The following is a 22,592-nucleotide window of genomic DNA, read 5'->3' as shown; positions in this document are numbered from 1 at the left end:
CCATCAATGTCATTGACATTGTGTACAAGTTTCAAATTATCAAGAGCATCATGACAAAGGAGCATAAATAAATAGAGTTAGTGGTCACAATACTGGCCCCAAAGTCTTCTCACAACTATTAGACTAATCAAGACACTGCTTCATCCTGTGTTAGAAGCACATCCAGCAAGAGGCTTAGTCATATATAAGAAAAAAGGTGAAAGGCTAGAACAGAAGTACTGGTGTGTGTAGGTCTATTTAGGCCGATTCAGCCGTCGCATTACTTTGAGGTGCAAATACTTATCTCTGCACGGTATTGAATGGCACTGTGCAGGGCATCAGGGCCCAGAGGCATGGGCACAGGCGAAGTCATTCCACCACACTGAAGGCAGGGAGGAAAACACAGGCATCCCGCTGCATGCTTGTTTAGAAAGGGGACACACAAACCTAAGGGTTGACGAGGAGTGGGAAGGAAAAGGACTGAGTATGTACAGAACACCAGCTAGGCAGCAGGTGCTTTGCACATCCTGATGCAAAGGAGACAGTTGCTCCGACACCAGCACAGCACTTCTCCCTCCACAGACCTTTTTATGCTTACATCTAAATTAGGAGGTTTCATTGTACTTACTATCTGAGCATAAGAAGAATATACACAAGACGGTAAGCGAGTTATCTTGACCCAGACAACCCACTGCAGAGTCCAAAGGATGCTAGATGAAAACATCATCTAGAGTTCTTGAAAGAAAAGTAGAACCATAAAATGAATGGAGTCACTCAATATATTTTCCTTTCTCTATTCTGAGGTAGTCATCAAAATGTATGTAGGATACTGATGTCTGCAGAGCAGGAGGGCAGCTGACACCAAGGAGTTCCTTACCAACCCCACTCTTTCCCTGTGGGAAGCTTGACAGAAGCATTGCGGTGATCTTACTGACTCATCCGCACATTTTACCTGTAAGATTAAATCTGTGCCCCCCAAAGAGCTCATTTTTCTGTGCCAATGAACTACAAGTTCTTATCCTTTCAAGGCAAGTCTAAAATCTATGTTTTGATGTCTCAAACACCCATGACTTTTTCATTACACATACTCAAACTGACACAGGCAATGCGTGTTCTAGTAATAAATCTTCTGTGGACATTATGAAAGCCTTCCATCTAGTTGCTTTACCCTTAAGATATTAAGCATGAGCCGGGCTCGGTGGCTCAGCCTGTAATCCCGCGCCTTTGGGAGGCTGAGGTGAGTGGATTGCCTGAGCCCGCGGGTTCGAGACCCGCCTGGGCAGTAAGACTTCATCTCTACAATAAATCAAAAAATCAGCTGGGCGTGGTAGCGCGCGCCTGTAATTCCGGCTACTTGGAAGGCTGAGGCGGAAGGATCGCCGGAGCCCAGCGGGTCGAGGCTGCGGTGGCCGGGAGCGGCCACTGCACTCCAGTCTGGGCGACAGAGTGAGACTCCAACTAAAAAAAAAAAAAAAAAAAAAAGATATTAAGCATGGAGGTAAATTGTAATGGGAATGTTTTCTCGCTGAAAACAGCTTCTAGGACCACAACCACCCTTTACAGTACTGAGTGGGCGGGGTCTGTGGCGCAGTTGATGCCTATCCTTATGTCAAGTTCAGGTCTGCTGTTCTAAGGTGAGCCCAAAACACACAAGGGCAAGGTAAGCATGTTCCCTTGACCCTGCCATTTCTAGGGCAAGCCTGCTCCAAGCGGGTAGGCCAAGTCCCATAGCTTCTGGCCTTTAGTCTAGCCAGACTGTAGTGGTCTTACATAAATCAGACCCACACACAATGGGAGCTCACCGGGATTAAGGACCGAGGCCCCTGGTGATGAGAATAGTGTCAGCTCTCCTCCCCTTAGCATAGAGGTACTTTAACAGGCATGCTGGTTAGTGGTGGTGTTCACCTGGATCTAAGAGGGTAACTGAGGAGAGGCTGCTACTGTTGGGCGAGGGAGGTGAGGCAGGACTGGGGGATATTGCCATTTGCATTTTATACTCTGTACAGTGTGGCGGCACTTGTGGATTTTTGGGGACACTGTCCTTGTCTCCAAACATGGGTGAAGCCAACTGGGACACATAATTCAAACTGTTTTCTTCAGCTGGGATTTCTGCCTGGGAGTTTATGTAGTTCTCTTCTAGTTCCTTTTGTAAACTTTCAGGTGAAGTCAGGAGTCCCAGCTGACTTGCTGGAGCTTTCGCGGGGGGCACTGGAATGTGGCCACAAGAACCAGAGTTGGAAGTTGCCTGGTTATAGGTAAAGTTCTCAAACCAGATGCAGGGCCCAGGGCCAGAATAATTCTTTTCTGTTGAAAAGAGGTAAAGATGGGCTGATGTAGGCCCTTCTGACTTGTTCACAACTTCAATACTATCTGGAATGCAGTCACTGACATTCATTATTGTTAGGTGAGGCTTCTGGAAAGAAAACAAAAAAATGTAAATATGTGTAAAAATATAGAAATATGTGTGTGCACATGTGCAGGTATCAAAGTACACTAAGTATGTGAAATACACCCGGAGCTTCAATTTTGTTCATGTGTCTTCCTGGTCACATGTTGCCTGGAGTTGATGTTAAAAACCAAATGATTTCCCCCTCAGAAAAAATCAAAGCTCCAACAACCTGTTTCCTGGCTGTGGGATAAGTGGTGACTTTTACTTTGCTATATTTTCCTGAGGAGGTTCTGGAAAAAGTATGGTTACTACAGCCTCAGCCTTGGATTCGTCCTTAACAGGTGTATCATGGTAGACAAACAGTTGGCCAACATTTACCTTGGATTTGATTAATGATAGGACGCTGCTCTTGTAAGGGTCTGGGATGTCAGGATAACACTTCTCCTTCATCCTAGAAAAACAGTGGAAATGAGACTGAGTTTCACAACACAGTGAAATAGTGGAGAGTCAGAATTCTGGAGGCTTCTAATCCTTGCTTTATAATTTAGTAAATAAGTCACTTAATTCTTCCATGCTTTAATTTCTTCATTGATTAAATGAAGATAATTATGATACTCAGAGTGTCCTTGTGAGGATTAAACAAATTATTATATCTAAAGCACTTAAAACACTGCTAAGTATATCGTATATATACTATATATACACCACTAAGTATACAGTGAGATATAAATATTAGCTATTGAGAGTGAAAAACTTTTGCAACCTCTTTATTTTAAATGGTTCTTACTTTCCTCATATATTGTCCTGGAAAGCACAACTGTGAAATGAATTACATAGTCTCACCACAGTCTCCTTTGTCCTTTTCCTCTCTGCCTTTTTAAAATTTTTTGTTTTTTTAGAGACAGGACCTCACTCTGTTACACAGGGTGGCGTGCCAGTGGTGCAGTCATAGTTCACTGTAGCTTTGATTTCAAAATCCTGGGATACAATGATCCTTCCTCCTCAGCCTCCCTACTAGCTGGGGCTACAGACATGCACTACCATGCTACCATGCTTTATACACACACACACACATATATATATATTTTGTAGAGATGGGGCTCTCAAATTCATAGGCTCACGGGATCCTCCCTCCTTAGCTTCCCAGAGTGCTGGGATTATAGGCATGAGCCACCATACCCAGCCAGCACTGTTTTTCATAGGATTCGACATCATTTCTACCTTACTAAATTCCTGTCTAGATTTTTCTCTGACTCTTCTTGCATGAAATCTTCCTCACACACTTACCACTGACTTTGCATGTAGCATAAGGTCATGATGAACAAGATGAAGAAAATCATGGGCAGGATGATATGAATCAGCATACGGGCTGAAGAAGGAAAAAGAAAAGAATGTTTGTTATGAGTACTTTTCCCTTTTCAAAAGAATAAAAATAAGTTTATGATTGAGAGTAATTTTACAGAATTCTGGAGGCTTCTAATCCTTGCTTTATAATTTAGTAAATAGTTACTTAGTTCTTACTTAAAAGTTTTTTGTTTTGTTTGTTGAGGCAAAGTCTCACTCTGTCACCCAGGCTGAAGTGCAGTGGCAAGATCATGGCTCACTGCAGCCTCTACCTCCTGGGCTCAGGTGATCCTCCCACAGCAGTCTCTGGAGTAACAGAACTACAGGCATATACCACCATGCCTGGCTTTTGTTTGTTGTTTTTTTTTTTAATTTTTGTAGAGATGAGGTCTCCAGACATTGCCTAGGCTGATCTCAAACGCCTAGACTCAAGCAATCCTCCCGCCTCCGCCTACCAAAGTTCTGGAATTACAGGTATGAGCCACTGCTCCTGGCAAATTTTACGTGTTTATTATTCCTCAGATGTCTCTTTTTACAAGCTTCAAAATGAGTTCTGCCTGACTAGGGGGGAAAAACGATCAACTGACCAACACAGGAAGTTATTTGCCACCAACACTGTATGATTCAAACTCCTCGCTTCTTCTAGATTGGATCATGACTCCCAGTGTTAGAATTATACATTCCTACCCTTGCCAAAGCTTCATGGTGGCCGGAGAATCCTTTCCTGTCCCTTGAGTTGGGGCTCAGACATGCAGCTTGGCTTGGTCAATGGGATGTTAGTCGTAGCAATATGAGCCAGTAAGTGCTTTAATATGCCTGCACAGGTTGACTTGCTCTCCTGTGCTCCTGGAACCTACCATGACAAGAGTGTGGCCCAGGTAGCTGCTGCCGCTTCAGCCTGAGTCCGAGAGTGAAAATACATGAAACAAACCTGAACCTGACTCAAGCCTGGAGTCTGGCTCAGCCCAGCAAGATCAGCCAAGCCTTGGCCAACCGGTAAACTCAAGCACAGAAAGAAATATTTGTTCTAGTATGCCACTGAGATTTGTTACATATCAAAAATTGACTGGTGTACTCCTTATAGTTAGCCTCAGATAAAATTACCTGGATATGTCTTGACCTAGGATAATAATTACATTTTGCTTCTCAGATATGTCAACTGGTGCTTCATTTTTTTCAAATGCCCATTGTGAAAGTTGTCAGAATCAATGTAGAGTCACTAATGTCAGAAAAATAGAACTGGGAAGGCCATGAGGAGACAGTTCTCATGCTTATATGCTTGATAACAAAAACCCATAACCTTGTACAAAAGCAACATTATATAAAAAATGCATCTCCAAGGACATATGACCAGCAGCTGCCTGTCTAATCTCGGACTGGTGTCATCCTTGTTATTGCTCTTTGTAGCCAGTGATAATTATTTCAAAACAATTATGTCATCCTCCTCATATACGTTTCCTTTAAAATCCTTTGTCTTCCTCTACCTCCCTAAATACGTATATAGTTTGCTATGGCATGTGTATTCCCACTGCAATAAACATCTTTTTTGTTTTGAGTTCGGTTCTCACTCTGTCCCCCAGAAGTGGACAGAGTGGAATGGCAGCCTTGACCTCCTGGGCCCAGATGATCCTTCTGCTTCTCCCTCTCTCCCTCTCTCCCTCTCTCCCTCTCTCCCTCTCTCCCTCTCTCCCTTTCCCTCTCCTTCTCTCTCTCTCCCCACCCCACCCAAATGTAGACTTAAAGCATGCTTGAGAGGTTTCTTTCCTCTCTTTTCCCACAAGACACTCCCTTGCATTATGTGTGCTTATCTAATTATGTTTTTGCTTAGAAGTTCTGGAGCTAATCTTGAAACAAACCAGATGTCAGTGGGATTCTCTCCCACCTGGAGATTACTTCAAGGCTGTGGTTAATCTAAAACTCATTGGATGGGGCAGTAACTCAAGATAGTCATTGGAGCAAACCATGTAAACCAGCACCCATTGTGTCTCCCACATGCTCCTCATACCCAGTTTCTCTTTTTAAACCTCTGCACGCAGCCCCAAAGTGGAAGTAGTCCATTGGAGGTATCAGCTTGGCCATCTCCCCAGCTTCTGGCTTCTTTTTTTTCCCCACCATGCCTCCTCTCTCACGTTTGGCTTTGGCCAGTGAGTAGCCAAATTTGCTTTCTGTTACACAATTGGTTTAAAATTTTTAGATAAATTATGGATTTATAATGTATTTGAAAGCAAACGTGGAGACCTAACTGTTTCTAAATTTCAGACCAGTTTTGCTAAGCTATTTACTCATGTATAATATAAACATACAGAAAAGTGCTCATTAGTACACAGCTCGATGTATTTTCACAAACTGACTACACCGTGTAACTAGCACCCAGATCCAGAACAGGAGCATTACCAGCACCCCAGCAAGCCACCCTTGTGTCCCCAGTCAGTCATTACTCCCTCCCAAGGTAACCACTAGCCTTTTTAGTAACAGCACAGATGGCATTTGCCTTTTTCTATGCTTTATAAATAGAGTCACAGGGCAGGGGTTATGTCTGGCTCTTTTTACTCAGCATTACATTTGTGAGATTTATCTTATTATTTCTGTAACTGTAGAATGTCCACTCCCGTTGCCATATGATATTCCACTGCATGAATATATCACAATTATGTATCCTGTACTTAATGGGCAATGGGTATTTCCTGTTTACAAATCTCATGAATTGTGCTGCTATCAACATTCTAGCACATGTCTTTGGGTATTTCTTTAAGGTTCATGTGGAAATTTTTTAAGGGTATATATCTTCACATGAAAGAGCTCACTTCAGAAGATACTACCAATTTTCCAAAATCGCATATACCAATTTACTCCTACCAGCAAGGTATGTGAATTCCAGTTTTTCTACGTCCTCATCAACACTTAGTATTTCTCATCTTTTCCATTTCAGCTATTTTCAGGCTAATTTTAAAAACAAACTTTTGGAACATAATCCACTTCCATACTCAGGTTTGAACAATTACTCAGTATGTGTATTAAATTCAAAAGGAAATTGAAACCATCTATATAAAATGAACAACAGGCCACAGGATAAAAGTTGTAGAAGAGATCTGTGTCCTGAAAAGCTGAAGTTATCCTTAGAAATTAACAAATCTGTTGTTTCTAAGTTTGCTTTTACTCCAATAGAGGACAATTGGTTATCTTCATGTCCTGACCCTGGGGTGGGGGAGAGCTGCCCTGCAAGGCTGATAGACATTTTTTTCTTTAAACAATGGGCTCAAGGCTGCATAGTTAGATCTCCTTGAGGACAAAAGCAGAGGGTGAAAAATAAAAGCCACTCCAATCTCCAGGGACCCCACCTACCACATACCTTCCTCCTAAACTACCTCTGTTTTAACTTGCTACCCACGGGTTAGTCGCTGATGGTCACTGGACATGCTTTATAGATGGCATCTGTTGCAAGATCCAAGAATGGTATTTTGAGATTTTTTTCAGATTCTGGTGGACCCAAGACCCCACCCTGGCCAAAAACACATACCAAGAAGCTGGCTCCACTGGTCCTGTGAAACCCCTCCCAGAAATTGACTCTGTGACATAAAGGCAGTTTCATGACATCATCAATCAACCAGCAATTCCTAGTCCCCTGTCTGCCAAATTCTCTTTAAAAACCCTAGCTTCTGAATTCTTGGGGAAACAGATTTGACAACTATCTTCCATCCTCCTTGCTCAGCTGTTTACAATTTTAAACTCTTCCTCTATTGTAATGGTTGTGTCAGTCTTAATTTTTCTTGGCAGTGGGCATAAGAACCTGATCTGGCTGTAACAAAATGTAGTGTCAAATATCCAAATACAGAAACACACATTACAATTGGGCTGGATGCTCTATACCTTTAAATGGTTTTATTACCCTCTCTGTGCCTCATTATCTCTACTTAGTAATCCAGTCTCCCACTGGGAGAAGTTAAAACAAGTCAATTACAGAGAGAGGGGACTATTTTGTGAAAGGATAAAGCCAAAAGGGAGTTTCTCTGATCACCTTAAGCAACCCTGTCTGTGTACTTAGGTCATTGCTACATCCACAGCAATAATCATTAACAAGAAGAACAACTAGTTTTCTGTCCCCCCAAGAGTCCCCCAAGCTTCATTCTACTTGGTCACAAGACATTAAGATTAATATCCCATCTTTATCCCAAGACTCTGTCTTTCAGCTATGGCCCAGTCATTCTTAGGTTATCATCTTTGTCCCAAGAATTCGTCTTCTAGCTACTGGCCCAGTCATTGTCTGTGTGATTGACCATCTATGACTAATCACCCCCTATGTATCTTGTTACAGATCATCACCACTGCAACAGCTCCTGTGTTACCTCACCCAAGAATGTTTGCCTGCCCTCCTGAAAAAAAAAAAAGCCTAATAAGCCCCCAGCCCTGAAAATTTGGGGCCATGCTTTTATTAGCATCTGGCCCCTTCTCTCTCTTGAAAAGTGAATACGTTCTCTTCTAATCTACTTTCTGAATAAGCTATTTTTCTAATCTATCCTCTTCACAATTCTTTGCATACTTATGGCACTGGCTCAGCTCACCAACCTAACATTTTGAAAAGTACTGAGAGGCTGAACATAATATACAACTTGGCCATTTCAATGTCACATTAATGTTCTGCATTTCTGGTCTTTTTAATTTTTTTTAATCATCCCAGCCTTACTTTAGCAGATGCCAATATTTTCTAGTCCCATTTCAAGGTCTCAGTATTAGCCACATAATATTCTGCCTGTTTAAAATGAGTAAGATCACTGTCATGGAGGTTGTAAACATTTCTTATATTTGATTTTAACTAATAATATAATCAATAGAGCCATAAGCCAAGACTAATAAAGCATAAGAGTGATAAATGATACTTAGAAAATATGCTTAAAATAAAAATAATTTGTGTATATGTGTGTGTGTGTGTGTATCAACCAAGTACATTCCAAAGTTAGACGAAAACTAACCTGAAAATAAATTTAAAATTAATTCAAAATGGCAAGTAATGTAAATCATTGACTCAGATCTTTTTTTTTTTTTTTTCAGTTGGAGTCTCACTCTGTCACCCAGACTGGAGTGCAGTGGCTGCTCCCGGCTACCGCAGCCTCAGCCTGCTGGGCTCCGGCGATCCTTCCGCCTCAGCCTTCCAAGTAGCTGGAATTACAGGTGCACGCTACCACGCCTGGCAGAGACCACATCTCTATTTATTGTAGAGATGTGGTCTCGCCTGCCCAGGCGGGTCTCGAACCCGCGGGCTCAGTCAATCCACTCACCTCAGCCTCCCAAAGGCACGGGATTACAGGCTGAGCCACCGAACCCGGTTGACTCATATCTTAATTTGATAGGAACATTTTGACTTAGAGACCAAGAGCCATGTTCCAGTGTGGTAGTCAAAGAGAAGTGAGTACCACAGCCTGCCATTACAGAGGTGTGAGTCTGCAATCCATTGCCAGGGCACTCCAAGAACCTCTGTCCCACCAGATGTGCCCTCCCGTCTTACTGAGGAAAGTTGGTAGCTTTAGGCAAGATCTTTGAGCCTATTTGCTTTCCAAGAAGGTATATCCTCAAGGGTTTCTCCCAAGACCTGCTATGATCCCTTCATTAGAGATGTTATTTTCTCCTCCTTCCTGCATCAGTATTCACTATCTCTAAACACATTTCTATTTTTTGGATGCCAATGTCTACCATAAGAATACATTTTTCCATCAGCCGTTTCCAACCATTCTTCTCCCTTCCCTCTTCTTTCTCCATTCAATGCATTTGGAAAAAGATCTATCTCTTCATCTCACTCTTTCCCCCACCAAATATGCAAACATGGAGTGTGTGAACAAGCTTCCCTCCCCCTGCCCAATTCCCACTCCACTACACCCATCTTTAATTGCCCCGGAAGCCTCTGCAAAGTCAGGAAGCAATTAGTTTGCCCCTGAGGGAAACCAGCCAGAGAGGAAAGCCGGATGCAGAGAGTAATTCTGCTGAGAAAACCATCTCCAATCTCCTCTAGACAGAAGCCATTTTCAAACTACATACAGTTTTTTGAGACTGAGTTCCAAAGAAGTGCCTCAGGGGCCACTGAGGGAGGCAACAGGAAGGTTCCAGGACATAATCGGTCAGATTAGTTCCACTTTATCTGTTTTATGTTGTAAGATTCTGTGCAATTTTGTGTGTGTGTGTGTGTGTGTGTGTGTGTGTGAAACAAAGGGTTTCATTGAGAGAAGAGAGGTAGGTGGGATAAGGACAAGAAAGGTCTAAAAATTCCAGATCTAGACAAACACTAGACAAGGCAACATTTCAGTAATTCATTAGTTTCCCAGAAACTCCTAAGGGAAGAGTTTTGATTTGGAAAAACTCACAGTGTTCATCTGGAGTCGTGACCTTTGTGAAAGTAGCATTGGGGCCCTCGCCAGCACTTGTGTATGGAGTGACGAAAAACTCATGGGAGGATTCCGGCTGTAGGTTTTCTACAGTGACTGTCTTTTGTTCCGGGTTATCGATTTTGTGTATGCAACATACTGAATCGGCTGTGATATAAAAAAAAAAAAAGTTAAAGTTTTTTTCAAGAAAAAAATTATTAAAAGTATGGTAGAGATCTTGTGAGAGCTGGACACCAATACTCTTGTTAATGCAAAAATTTTAAACCAACCAAAAATCAAATCATAATTTCATCACCCTGGGGACACTGGTGAAATGTTCCAGAGATGACACAAAAAAGCAAAATAATATACTAAACAAGATATATTGGCGATCTAGGTAGAGCATACACATTTGCAAAAGCAGTAAGAGCTTGAAAGAGACTTAAACATTAGTTATAATAACACTTAGTCAAGTCAAAGAAAGAAAGAAAACAGGGCAAGAAAGTTTCATAAGTAGTAGGACTTCTTAAGGTGCTGATGGTGTTTTGAGTGTTTCTAAAAATACCAGGCCTCATTGTTTTTGACATAAGTTAAAATCTTGCCCCCACCTCCCACCTTGTTTATTCTACTGATTTGTGAAGAACACCTCTTGATCATAAAATTATGCAAGAAGAGAATTTGGCCTGGCCACAGTCAGAGATACAAGCCTTTCCAATGATTTTGAATAATGAGATCTTAGAAGAATAAACAAACAAATTAAAAATAGATGTCACCTGAGAGAGCTGCCTTTTTAAATCCCAGGTGGCACTGGCTCGCCTTGGATTTCAGATAAACATGGTACCCTTGAATAAAACCAGGTTGGGATTCAGTGGAATAATCCTTCCAACTCAGAGTGAAAGAGCGTGATGTCAATTTATCCACAGTCACTTTAGGGTTGTCTGAAGGAGCTAGGAAAAGAAGTTGGGGTAAGAAAAAATTCATAATTTGAAAACACAGCCTCAAAACGTTCATGTCAACTAAAAGTAGAGCCACAACCAGCTCTGGAGGTTGTAAGAACTTATGCCAAATTAGGGAGTGTTATCAGTTTCTCTAGAAGATGTGTGTCTTGATATTGTTTGTGTTAGCTGGAAAGGAGTTGAGCAATCTTCTTGTTCAAGCCTTGCCTTCCACAGATAAAGATATGAATGCCGAGAGGGAATAAATAACTTGCACAAACTCACACAGAAAAGGAAGGGAGGAAGAGAAGGAAGGGGGGGGAGGCTGGCTAAGAGTCTTTCTTAGATTTAATTTGCTCTAGAATTCTAAATAGTGTTTAAGAGACAACCCAACCACAAAACCTATTAAAGTGAGGTGGAGGATGAGGAGGGTTCTGTTCAAAGAGGCAAGGAGGAATTTGAAAAACTTTAGTTCTCAGGTGGTGGCAATGCAAGCTGTCCAAGTGTCATTGAAAAAACTCCTTCAATGTTTATTCTTGAAGGCTTCTCTGAGGCCATTTTCCCACACATGCTCATGCACGCTCAGACTGTACACCCCAGCACACACACAAACAACACACCTCCTGCCTGCCTCAGAGCCAGCTGTGAACTGTGAGTTAGCTCCTGCCAAAAGAAAAACCCTTGGGAGTTGGTTAGTGTGAAGCAATCAAGAATGCCAAAGAAGATGAATAAGCAACCCCACAAGAGGGTCACAAATCTCCTATGCTGCTGGTAAGGCAGTGGTAGCATTTCTAGGGGGTGATTTCACGACATGTATGTAAAACTTACATGAAAAAAAGATTCGGGAAATTCAAACCCTGTGACTGAAGTAGTCTACTTCTAAGCCTTCATTTAAAATCCATTACCAGTGATATCAACAAAGATTTAGCTAAAATGATGAGGATTCATATAGGGCATAAGAGATTGGGCAAAAGAAGAAAGAGATATTCAGCAATGAGATTGAATGAAAATGTCTTATGCTTGTATGATTAAAAATACATTTAAAAGCCCAACTAACAAGATAAATGGGACATCAAAAATTAGGTAAGGTCCTGGAATCTCCCTAAACCCAAAGCTAGGAATCTGTGAAGGGCTCTGAACAAGTCTGCACATGGGGCACATTACAAGTCTTAAACTTACCTAGTTCCTGGGAATATCCTGTTTTTTTCTCTAATAAATAAGCAATCCTTTTTGTAGATAAACCATAAATCTTGAAATTGTATCGGATGCCTGGTCTAAAAGCATCTAGGGAAGAAAATTCAACAAATTTTTAATAACACAGAATGGCATTTGCAAATTCTGAAAGAAAAAAATGAAAAATGAACTTGTGTTTCCCTAATAACTCCTCTCAGGAATTTTGTATTTCATCTCTACCATCTTTCCCCCTTCTGCAAAGCATTGGAGTCCTCCGTGTTGCAGACATGTGACCCTTGTCTTGCATCCAGCAAGACCTGCAGGGACTGGCCTCCACAGCGTCCCCTCCAGCACAAGCTCTCAAACACACCCGTATCCACGTGCATGCCTGGGACTGGGTGCAGAATTAGACCAGACATATAAAATGGTTTCCACCCCCCCTTTTTTTCTGAGTTGGAGTCTCACTCTGTTGCCCAGGCTAGAGTGCAGTGGCACGCTCACAGCCACCACAGGTTTGACCTCCTAGTCTCAGGTGATCCTTCCGCCTCAGCCTTCCAAGTAGCTGGAATTACAGGCACCATGCCAGGCTAAGTTTTATTTATTTATTGTAGAGATTAGGTCTCGCCAAATTGCCCAGGTGGGTCTCGAACCCATAAGTTCAGCCAATCCTCTCGCCTTGGCCTCCCAAAGTGCTGGGATTATAGGTGTGAGCCACCACGCCCGGCTCAAACCCTTCTTTGATTCCAAATATTCCTCCAGTTACTGGCCTTCCCTCTTCCTATGAAAGTCAAGGGTCTTGAAGGATTTGTTTCCACTTTCTCATTTCCCTTCACAACTGCACCTCTGCAATCCTGCCTCCAAAACCCACCGTGCCACTGAAATTGTCAGGGGCCTTGATCCCCTGCCAGATTTGGACACTTTCCACATCTTTCCCCGAGCCCAGTAGATGGCGCCATCCACTCCTCCCCTTCAAGCTGAAGCCACAAACCTGAGTTCCTTTGGCTTTGCTAAACCAGCAGTCTTCATATTACAAATCTAATGTAGGAGGTGAGCGTTCAAGTTCTACATGTTCTACTGAAAGTGAAGAAGTTGATGATCAACTCTATGTCCCAAACAGTTCCAAAATCCACATAATTTCTCTGCTTTTGTAAAAGCTCTCTGGGGGCCAGGCATAGTGGCTCATGACTGTAATTCCAGCACTTTGGGAGGCCAAGTGATTCATCCTCCTTGATCAACAACTTCTTCAGTTTCACCAGAACATGCAGAGCTTGTTTGAGGTTACAGTGAGCTATGATCCTGCCACTACACTTCAGGCTGGACAACAGAGAGGGGTCTTATCTCTAAAACAATAAAAAGTTTAAAAAAATTTTTTTGAAAGCTCTCCAAAAAACCGTTACACTATCTCTCTGCCATTTATTTGAGACCACATGCTAATTTAGAGAAAAAGGTTTAGAAAATGTATTCCCACTTTAGGTCTAGACATTCTCAGCAAACGTAGATTTAAAGGTCAAATCTTAAGACACACTCTTGTAATATCTGAACTCCTAGCACCCATGCTGGATTTTTTCTTTCAAAATTATTTGCTTAGCACAAAGTATCTGTGTGGCAGTCCACAATCCTAGTTGAACTTGCTGCAAGGTAGATATAGCATCACAGTGACATGGAAGGTTCTTTTTACCTGAGCTAATGACTGTGCTTGTGGTATCGGGACCCAGGTTTTTCCACTGAAGGTCACAGAGCAGGTCCTGGGGCCGGTCACACCACTCCACCACATAGCTTATGACATCTCCAGACTGGGGCTCCCAAGACATAGAGACTCCATCCTCTGTGCCATTAATTCTTTGTTCCTCAACTTCTTCTGTACGTAAATAAATAGGGTAATGCTTCAGGTTTAATTTCCTGTAATTTTTTTAAGTGTCTAAGGAAGATAATAAATGTATGTGTGCTCTGTATCTGGCAGGGGCAAGCCCTATAACACTTCAATGGCCACAGGGGTTGGATGGGGATGTTTTCACGGGTGTGTTCCTGTCTCTCACTTTCTAGTGAGTATTCACTGTGACTTTCAGATGCCTCTCATCGCCATCTTCTGAGACCCACCCAGACTTCAGCACCTAGAACAGAGGTGAGCATACCCCTGCCAGCAGGACAATTTCAGGCTAGTTCAGGCTGGTTTTTACACGAATGGTTTTAAGACTGGGTAAGGGTTATAAAAAACCAAATAAACCAGCAAATAGGGTACAGAATATATAACAGAGACAGTATGATCTGCCAAGCCCAAGATGTTTACTCTCTGCCCCTTTATCAAAAAATTTGCTGATCCTTGACCTAGAACCATGTCTAGGACTCAATATGGCCTTCAAAACATTGAATGAATGACTAATGCTGCTTAATTCCCCCACAATAATGGTCAGCTGCCCGAACTAACCACTGCTTCTGAGATGTTAGGGGGAGGAATTCAGTTGAGGGCAAAAAATGAAGAAGAAAATTCAAGCAGGTACCAAATTGGATTATGTGAGAATGTGCACACAGTTTATGACTGAGGCCGCCATCGTAACATATTTTATATGCTAAGGTAGTTTTCTTAACATCTGACAATTGGAAGAAAGGTAACCTGGTCTCAAGGGAATAGCAGTTCTACTGACTTCCAGCAGGACTACACCTTGACCTTGAGTCGTGAGAATTTCTCCTATTTCCACAGACTTACACTAAGAACAGATTGGTTGTTTATCTGTAATTGAAATTTAGCTGGGCATCCTATATTTTATCCAGCGATCCTAATTAGGACTGAACATTGGTATGAAAGCTCGGTGTTATTCATTTTTCTAGTGCATCAAATTATTATCCATCTAGGGGAACCCAAAGGAATATGTAGCCCTAGAGATAAAGTAAAAGCCCAAGAAAGCTTCACAGATCCTACATATATGGTTTCTCTACCTTCCTCCATCAAAGTAACAAATCTCTTTCACATAGAAGTTGACATCTTTCACTTCATTATTCCCACTAGCTAAAATTTAATTCCAAACTCGGGGTTATAGCTCTTAGCAAGCTCCTTCTTTAAAACTGAAGATATGTTTTGAGGGTTGAAGGCAGAGAAAAGAGTAAGGGAATCTTTTTTAAGTCATTCACACCCTAGTGTAAACTGGCTTAACCTTAATTGGTTTTTCTCATGGAACATTTTACACACTAGTGATTTAAGAACATGGACCACTTTAGGGAAAGCTAGATGGAGCCTCCCATAGGAAGTTCTGGGAGTCTGAAGGCAGGGCAGGGGATAGAAAGTATGGTGTGAATTCACAGGCAGCCCCCAAAACAGATAACAGCACTCAGCAAAGTTGCTTTGAACTTAGCCCTTATCAGAGGCAATTTTTCCTTTATCTACCAGCTACTGCAGGCTGACTGAAACACTCCTTTTTCCTGTTCTGGCCCTAATGAAGTCAGAATACAACTTTCTGCAAAGGTGGCACGAAACTACTCTTAAATTAACTCCTAGAGCTTTTCTTCTGTGGTACAACACTCATTTCTTTTACTTATCTGACACACTGAACAGTTCTTTACAAAATCAAAATAAAACAAAACAATATCTTCTAATCCAGTCCATTTAACTCAAATTGAAACTGAGTTTGAGTAATAGGTATCATACAACCTGCCATCAGCTCATAACCAGGGTCTGGAAAATTTAATAGCAGGAACTGAAGGGTGATATTATAGTAAGATTCATAAATGATCTTATGTTGTCAATTGCCAACCTCTTATGCCCGCATGTGTGTCATCTCATAGCATGTGACAGTGGGGATTTACTCTTTTTATGGTTCTCTAAGGAGGAAGTTGCTATCACTATTGATTTGGCAAGTAAAGTAATTTCCACCTTGTTTGCTCTTTCACAAGCTAAGAGATTAGCCAAATATTGTATTTCATTCTACAAAGTTGGCAGAGGCCCAAGTGAAAGATGATGCCAGTTCTTAGGATCTCTGGAAATTTTCAAGGGCTCTTTCTAGGTGACAAAGACTGACAACATTTTTTACAACATAGCCAATGCAACTCATATTTCACAAGCCACAAAACTCTCAAATACTAACTCTAACTTTCAGAAAGGACTGTTTGTTGAGATTACATTTACTGGAATAAATTTGAGAGAATTTCCCAAGTACACTGAAGAATCCTTGGGACAGAAATGTCCTGAGTCATGGCTGAAATCTTCTTCTTCCCATACTGATGGAGACTGTCCAAACGACAGGTGTTGACACTCTTGACCCAAAAGAAAATGACTAACCATTTGGTGACTGGATATTGTCTTCCTAAGTTGTTTGTCTTCACAATTTATCCATCACTTCTTAATAACATCATCAATATTTTCTAAAGAATAAAAACAAAACAAAACAAAAACAAACTCACTGTTTTCAACGTCGGCAGAGATGACCATGACAGAAGCCGGAGAAGTGCCCACGCTGTTATTGGCTGTGATGCAGATTTGGTAGGAACATCGGTCAAGGATTAGTTTTGTGCCAGTGGCTGGTGCAGGAATGGAATGAAGCTCCAACTTGGAGGGTTTGTCTAGATTTTCTATAGCTACGTTATAGAACAGGATCTTCCCATTGGAATGAAATTTTGATAATGGCTGAAAAAACATTGATAATCATTTTTAAATGGGCTTTACTTTGAAAGGAATTTGTATAATCAGTTTTCCACTTTGTTTCTGTACATCAACTGCCTTATACACACACACACACACACACACACACACACACACACACACACACACACACACACCAGCAAATTCAAACAGCTTAATGAGAAAATGACCCTCTCAACCAGGCCTGAAGTGAGACATTCTAATCCAACCGAAGTTGAAAAGAGAAGAGAATTACTGGGGGATGAAATACGCAAGAGCATAATGTGTCCAGAGGAGAGTGATCAAGTCTGAAATCTAGAGGAAGGGAAACTCTATAACCTGGAAGAAAAAGAGACTTAAGGGGTAGAAGCTGAGAAAAGAGCAATAACTAGAAATAGCACCACCCTGGGATCCTACTGGAGAAGCCTGCATCCTGGCATCAGCCCACTTCCAGTGGTGTTGTCTATATACATCTGTACAGGGACAGCTGCTCCTTATACCCAGAACCCTCTTCTAGATGCTCCCCCATGTTGTAGATAATGTCTTCACCACTTCCAGGGTCTGTTCCTTGGGCCTACTGTCTCTAGGACAGACTGTGTCCTTGGTATGTGCACACCTAGACCTGAGAGTGAGCTGGGGGTGGCTGTCTGTGTGGGATGTGAAAGGACCCTGGATATGAAGGCTGGAATGTCTGCATGTGTGGAATGTGCCAATCTGGAGGTAAAAAGAAAAGTGGGGTAAGCTGTGGCCACAGTCAACTCTCTCAGCACCGCCATGTTTTTGTATGAAACCCTGAAGAATCTGAGAGTTTTGAATACAAACCTAGTCTTCCAGGTGGTCATGAAAGTATATTAGGCAAGACAGAAGGATAAAATGTATTTTACATTACAGTTCTTTTAAGCTAGATCCATAACTTCTAAATGTAAATAGTATGAGTGTTTAAATATTCATAACTTTTAACTGTGGTTGTCCACTTGTATCCTGGGCTCTGCAAAAGTTAGGAGGGCCTGAATTGAAGTTGCAGAGAAGTTTCTAACAACCTTAACTGGTCATTAGGAGCATGGGCTGTCAATGAAGTAGAGTGGGATTCCTTCACTGGGTGAGAATTCTATTGGAATTCAGTAAAGTGTTAGTGTTAAGATCCCTCCCAGTTGGGAGACTGCATCAATCCACAGTTTCACACAGGAAGACACAATGGCAACAAATCAGACTTTTTGAATCTGCACATCTACCTTCCAGAACAAGGTCACAATACAACTCCCTGGCTCTGACTTCACATTTCTCCAGGCATCAGGAGCCTCTGAGGGAGCTGAAATTTGCCAAAGAAAAGTTATTGAGTCATAATATACATATAAAGCAACACACCCAACTTTTTTCTAGATCGATCAAGGACATGATGATTATCTGTGCGACCTGAGACTAGCTTCTCCGCTGTTCAATCTCTGTGACTCTACTACTTGTCCATTGCCACACTGCTCACTCACCACTAGGTGCACATAGTAGGTATTTTATTAAAAGGTCAGCTGCCTGTGAAAGCCTTTATAAATGTCAAGTCTTAGAATTTCTAGAAGCCACTGAAGAATTTTGGAATAACCTATCAGACCAATTCTCGGAGTTAGGTAAATGTCCCTTTTTTTTTCCTGGGCAACAGACTATTACTACTTCCTTGTTGCATTTGTGAAGGCTGCAGTAGAGGAACACTACTGGAGAGCCATCTTAGGGCAAGGTTCGCTTTTCCTCAAAAACAAACAACAACAACAACAATCTATCATCTAGCTCAGGACCTGGCACTTCATGATATATTGTTTGAATGAATAAAAAGCAAATTAAGAAGGAAGCCTAAACAACCTGCTTCAATGTCCCAATATTTTCTGGTCTCCATCCCTCACTCAGAAGTCTTTGCAAACTGATTGATTAATTGATTGATTTTTGCATCTAAATATGCACTTGTTCAACAACTTCTGAAGAAAGGTCAGTCTTTCAATTCAAATAAACTCTGGGTACCCCATATAAAATTGTTTGGGGGATCTCATTCATACATAATAACAGTTAACATTTATAGAGGTTACGAGGTGCCAACCCAGTTCCAAATGTTTCACATAACAACTCTATGAGGCATGTATGATTATTTATCCCATTCCCTAGATAAAAACAACAATAACAACCCCCCAGAAAAACCAAAAACTAAGGCACAGAGAGATTAAGTTAATTGCTCAAAATTATCAAAAGTATCTGAATGAAACTAAGAGTAAAGCCAAGATTTGAACCAGGGTGGTTAGTTAGGTTCTTAGTTATTCCATTATTCGCCTTTAGAAAATAGATGGTCAATTAAAGGCCCAGTTTGCATGACAAGCTCAGTAAAACTCTCACTTAAAAAAAATCTCAGTGAGGAAAAACTAATAAAATCAATACAATTTAAAAATCTTTAAAAGGGACATGTTTAATCATTGATTATTAAAAGTATTATGAAAGTCCCATTAAGATGAGTATGTGTGTTTTTGTTTGTAAATTATCTTTTAGATATTTGTGTAATACTGTACTCTGGATTCTACAAGGAATCAAATTTTCTGTTGTCAGTTTTGTCATGGCATGACTTTTACAAAAATGGGCAACAAAAAGCAGTCAAAAAGAGAATTTATAACATTACCAAACCACAAGAAATATCAGGCTTTCACTGCTGAAGACATAGATGACACAATTTTAGCACATCCAGGGAGACAAGAAAGGGACTCATAGGGATTAATGTCATTTGGCAACTGAGCCCTGACAGCACTCCTCACTTTCAAATCCTGTCTCAAAAACATCTCCAACTATCTACCCAATCATTTTACAAATGTGCTGAAATTCTGTCTCAGCTTTCTGGATCTCAAAATTAAACTGTAGCATCACTCATAAGACTTTTTTTTTTCAGTATAAATTCTCCATTCACTTATAAATGGTTTAAAAAATTTGACTGCTAATTTTGAAAGTGTTAAACAGCAACTGTCATGAAACTAACAAAAATTACCAAATTAACAGGGTGTTGCACCTTCGGGCTCAGGTAATCCACTCACCTCAGCCTCCCAAAGGCACGGGATTACAGGCTGAGCCACCGAGCCTGGCTCAAGTTCTTTTTTTTTTTTTAAGTTGTTGACCTTTTTCTTTTACCCCTGAGTCAGCGTCTCACTCCATCACCCAGGCTGGAGTAAGTGGCATAATCGAAGCTCACCACAGCCTTGATCTCCTTGGCTCGGGCAATCCTTGTGCCTCAGCCTCCCAAGTAGCTGGAACTACAGGAATGTGCCACCAAGCCTGACTAATTTGGGGGATTTTTTTGTAGTGATGAGGTCTCATTGTGTTGACAAAGCTGGTCTCAAATTCCTGGGCTCAAGCAATCTTCATGCCTTGGCCTCCCAAAATGTTGGGAATACAGATGTGAGCCACTGTACCTAGCTGTGTGTGTGTGTGTACACACACACACACACACACACACACATATATTTGAATCTATTAAAGAAGATTTCAATTTGCTAAATAAGTCACTGGAGAAGCCAATATAAAACCAAAAACTTTACTGGCATATTCAGGAAAAATATCAAACTCCAAGCTCAATTCAGAATCTGCAGCTGGTTTGTAAAACATTACTTAATAACAAATGAGTGCTTCAATACAGTTGATAGCACCACATATTTATATACAACATAGCTTCTACCATGATGTCATTTAATTCACTGTCTGCTCACTATGATTAGACTTAAGTATGATTTTAATCCCCATAAACATTGAGTTTTCCAGCATTAAGCAACATGTTATCAGAGGTTTAAAAAAAAATCTAAAGATTCACCATCAGTAGATTCACCTCCCTTTCTTGTCATCATCAAAAGCAAAGTATTTTCAGGTTTATTATACTATACTCTAAAAGAAACTCTCTCCTTTCACCACTTTCCTTTTGCACATAATTTTAGTTATTATGTTGGTATAAATTTGCAGAAAACAAACAACTCAAAGCAAAATAGTATTATCAAAGATTTTTGAAGAGTCTGCATTCCTGGGAAAAATGACTAGTGTCTTGGTGGGCACAAGGTTGGGCAAAAGCCACCAGGGAAGGAGGCAAGGCCTGCTGAGCTAGATGAATGACCATGTCCGGTAAGTGGATTCTGATTAGCTGCCCTCACCTGCCCCCAATTCGTCACTGCTTTAAAATGGTTCTCTTAGAATGAAACCAAAAGAGTTCTGCCAGACTCCAAACACAAATAAGAAGACGGAATAAAATACAGACATATAATCTTTCCTTTGGCTGGTAAATAGCTGTGACTTGCATCCACAAGACTCAAGTAAGAACACTGAGAGAACACACTGAACAGAGCTCTAAGGGTGGAGTTGTGAAATCAGGATGCCTGAGTGTGAGTTGCAGCCCAGTCAGTGACCTGCGGGACCAGTTAAATCACTTATTCTCTCTATGCCTTGGTGTCCTCATTTGTATGAGGATAATAATAGTACCGACTGCATGCTACCGAGAGGATTAAAAGAGAAAAGCACTGCAGGCACTCAGAGCTACGTCTGGCACACAGTAAATGTTAACTGTTGTGATTATGAGGATGTCTCTGCCATTCAGTAACTTTGCAGACTGGCCAAGTCTCTTCAGTCTATGAGGATGAGTAACCTCATCTGTAAAATGGGCAACAGTCATACTTTATTATCTTGACTTGGATGAAGATGGAAGCAGAGTCAGGCTATCTAATCTCCTGAGGCCCATTTGAGCTCTGAGACATAGTTACCTGGGGAAAAAAACTCCGTGTGTGCAGCCACTATTGAGGAAACCCTACCACTGAGAGCATTCTGGAAGGGGCTCACAGTGTGCTGTCACTGGAACAAATGACTCACTAATAATGACCAAAGTTCCAAATGTCACTACATTTCCAAACATGGCCTGGAGTTGTCTAGTGTGAGACCAATGTTTTCCTTGGTATTAACCCTTTGATTTGTCTCCAGCCCTGAATTAAAGGTCTTTACTAATTTACATAGCCCCAGATCCAACGTGAATCCAGCAATAGTGGTGGCTTAGAAACCACCTTGGAAAAATGAAAGATAAGAGAGAAAATATGCAGCAGAAATAATACTAATGTCAAATGTTTGAGGTTGACATCTTCCCACACACTTCTCATCTGGCATTTAATCCATTCTTTTAAAAATGCTACCCTGCCTCTGCTGAAATACTTTCCTCTTAGTTTCTGGTACAACCAAAAGCTCACAGGGAAGCCAACCCATCTCTTGAGGCTTAGATCCTTGTGTTGAATGCCAGGGAGCTGAACATACCAGCTTCAGAAGTGGTGAAGTTTTGATGACTCCATTCACTCCATTTCCAGAAGTGGTTAGCGACAGCACAGTGTACTCGGGCCATATAGTCAGTGTCAGGTTTCAGTTCACTTAAGAGATACTCACCATTCACCTTGACGGAAACATTGTGTTGCTTGATGAAAAAATAAAAATAAAAGATAAAAGACAGAAAATTGAAGAAATCTCCATTGCAAAGCCAAATCAAATCTTTGGAAAAACAAAAACAAAAAACCCTCTAAATTCCTCTTCCCACCTCTAAAAGTCTATGATTAATTTTATGGCCCTTTAAAAATAGATGACCCACACCATTTGAACCCACACAGAAATAAGAGTTTAAAGCAAATTTATTCGGTAGTCCCTTTGCTCAGGACATAAAAACTTTTTGAAAATAGAAAATTAAGCATCATTCTTACTTGCATCATTTTTTCTTCACCATAGAGCTCAACCTGACACAAATAGGTCATATAATTCCTTATGGAGTGCAACTTCCAGGTCAT

General features: G+C 41.1%; 1 protein-coding gene across 1 annotated transcript; it reads right to left on the bottom strand.

The window, feature by feature from the left end:
• Positions 1 to 1,867: 1,867 nt before the first annotated feature.
• LOC103268934 (oncostatin-M-specific receptor subunit beta-like) lies at positions 1,868 to 22,592 on the bottom strand. Its single transcript, XM_021716825.1, has 10 exons — positions 22,509 to 22,592; positions 18,012 to 18,155; positions 16,563 to 16,785; positions 13,849 to 14,028; positions 12,177 to 12,281; positions 10,836 to 11,009; positions 10,063 to 10,230; positions 3,656 to 3,737; positions 2,747 to 2,819; positions 1,868 to 2,392 (listed from the first exon to the last, which is right to left on the bottom strand). Exons 1-10 carry the CDS (start codon positions 22,590 to 22,592, stop codon positions 1,868 to 1,870), a joined length of 1,758 nt encoding a protein of 585 aa, XP_021572500.1.

The sequence above is a fragment of the Carlito syrichta genome, unplaced genomic scaffold (genome assembly GCF_000164805.1).
Source record: "Carlito syrichta isolate Samal-C Ts95f unplaced genomic scaffold, Tarsius_syrichta-2.0.1 Scaffold308993, whole genome shotgun sequence".
NCBI classification, from domain to species: Eukaryota; Metazoa; Chordata; class Mammalia; order Primates; family Tarsiidae; genus Carlito; species Carlito syrichta.
Note: the sequence above shows the minus strand (reverse complement) of the source record. Positions and strands in the feature narration are given on the sequence as shown.

What these genes read in the sequence shown, in the direction of transcription:
- LOC103268934 (XM_021716825.1), bottom strand. Translation starts at nt 22,592, where the DNA reads ATGACCTGGAAGTTGCACTCCATAAGGAATTATATGACCTATTTGTGT. An exon ending in AGGATATTCCCAGGAACTAG is followed by an intron (nt 11,010 to 12,176) that starts GTAAGTTTAAGA and finishes TTCTTTTCCTAG; the next exon opens with CTCCTTCAGACAACCCTAAA. An exon ending in TAAAAAGGCAGCTCTCTCAG is followed by an intron (nt 10,231 to 10,835) that starts GTGACATCTATT and finishes TTTATATCACAG; the next exon opens with CCGATTCAGTATGTTGCATA.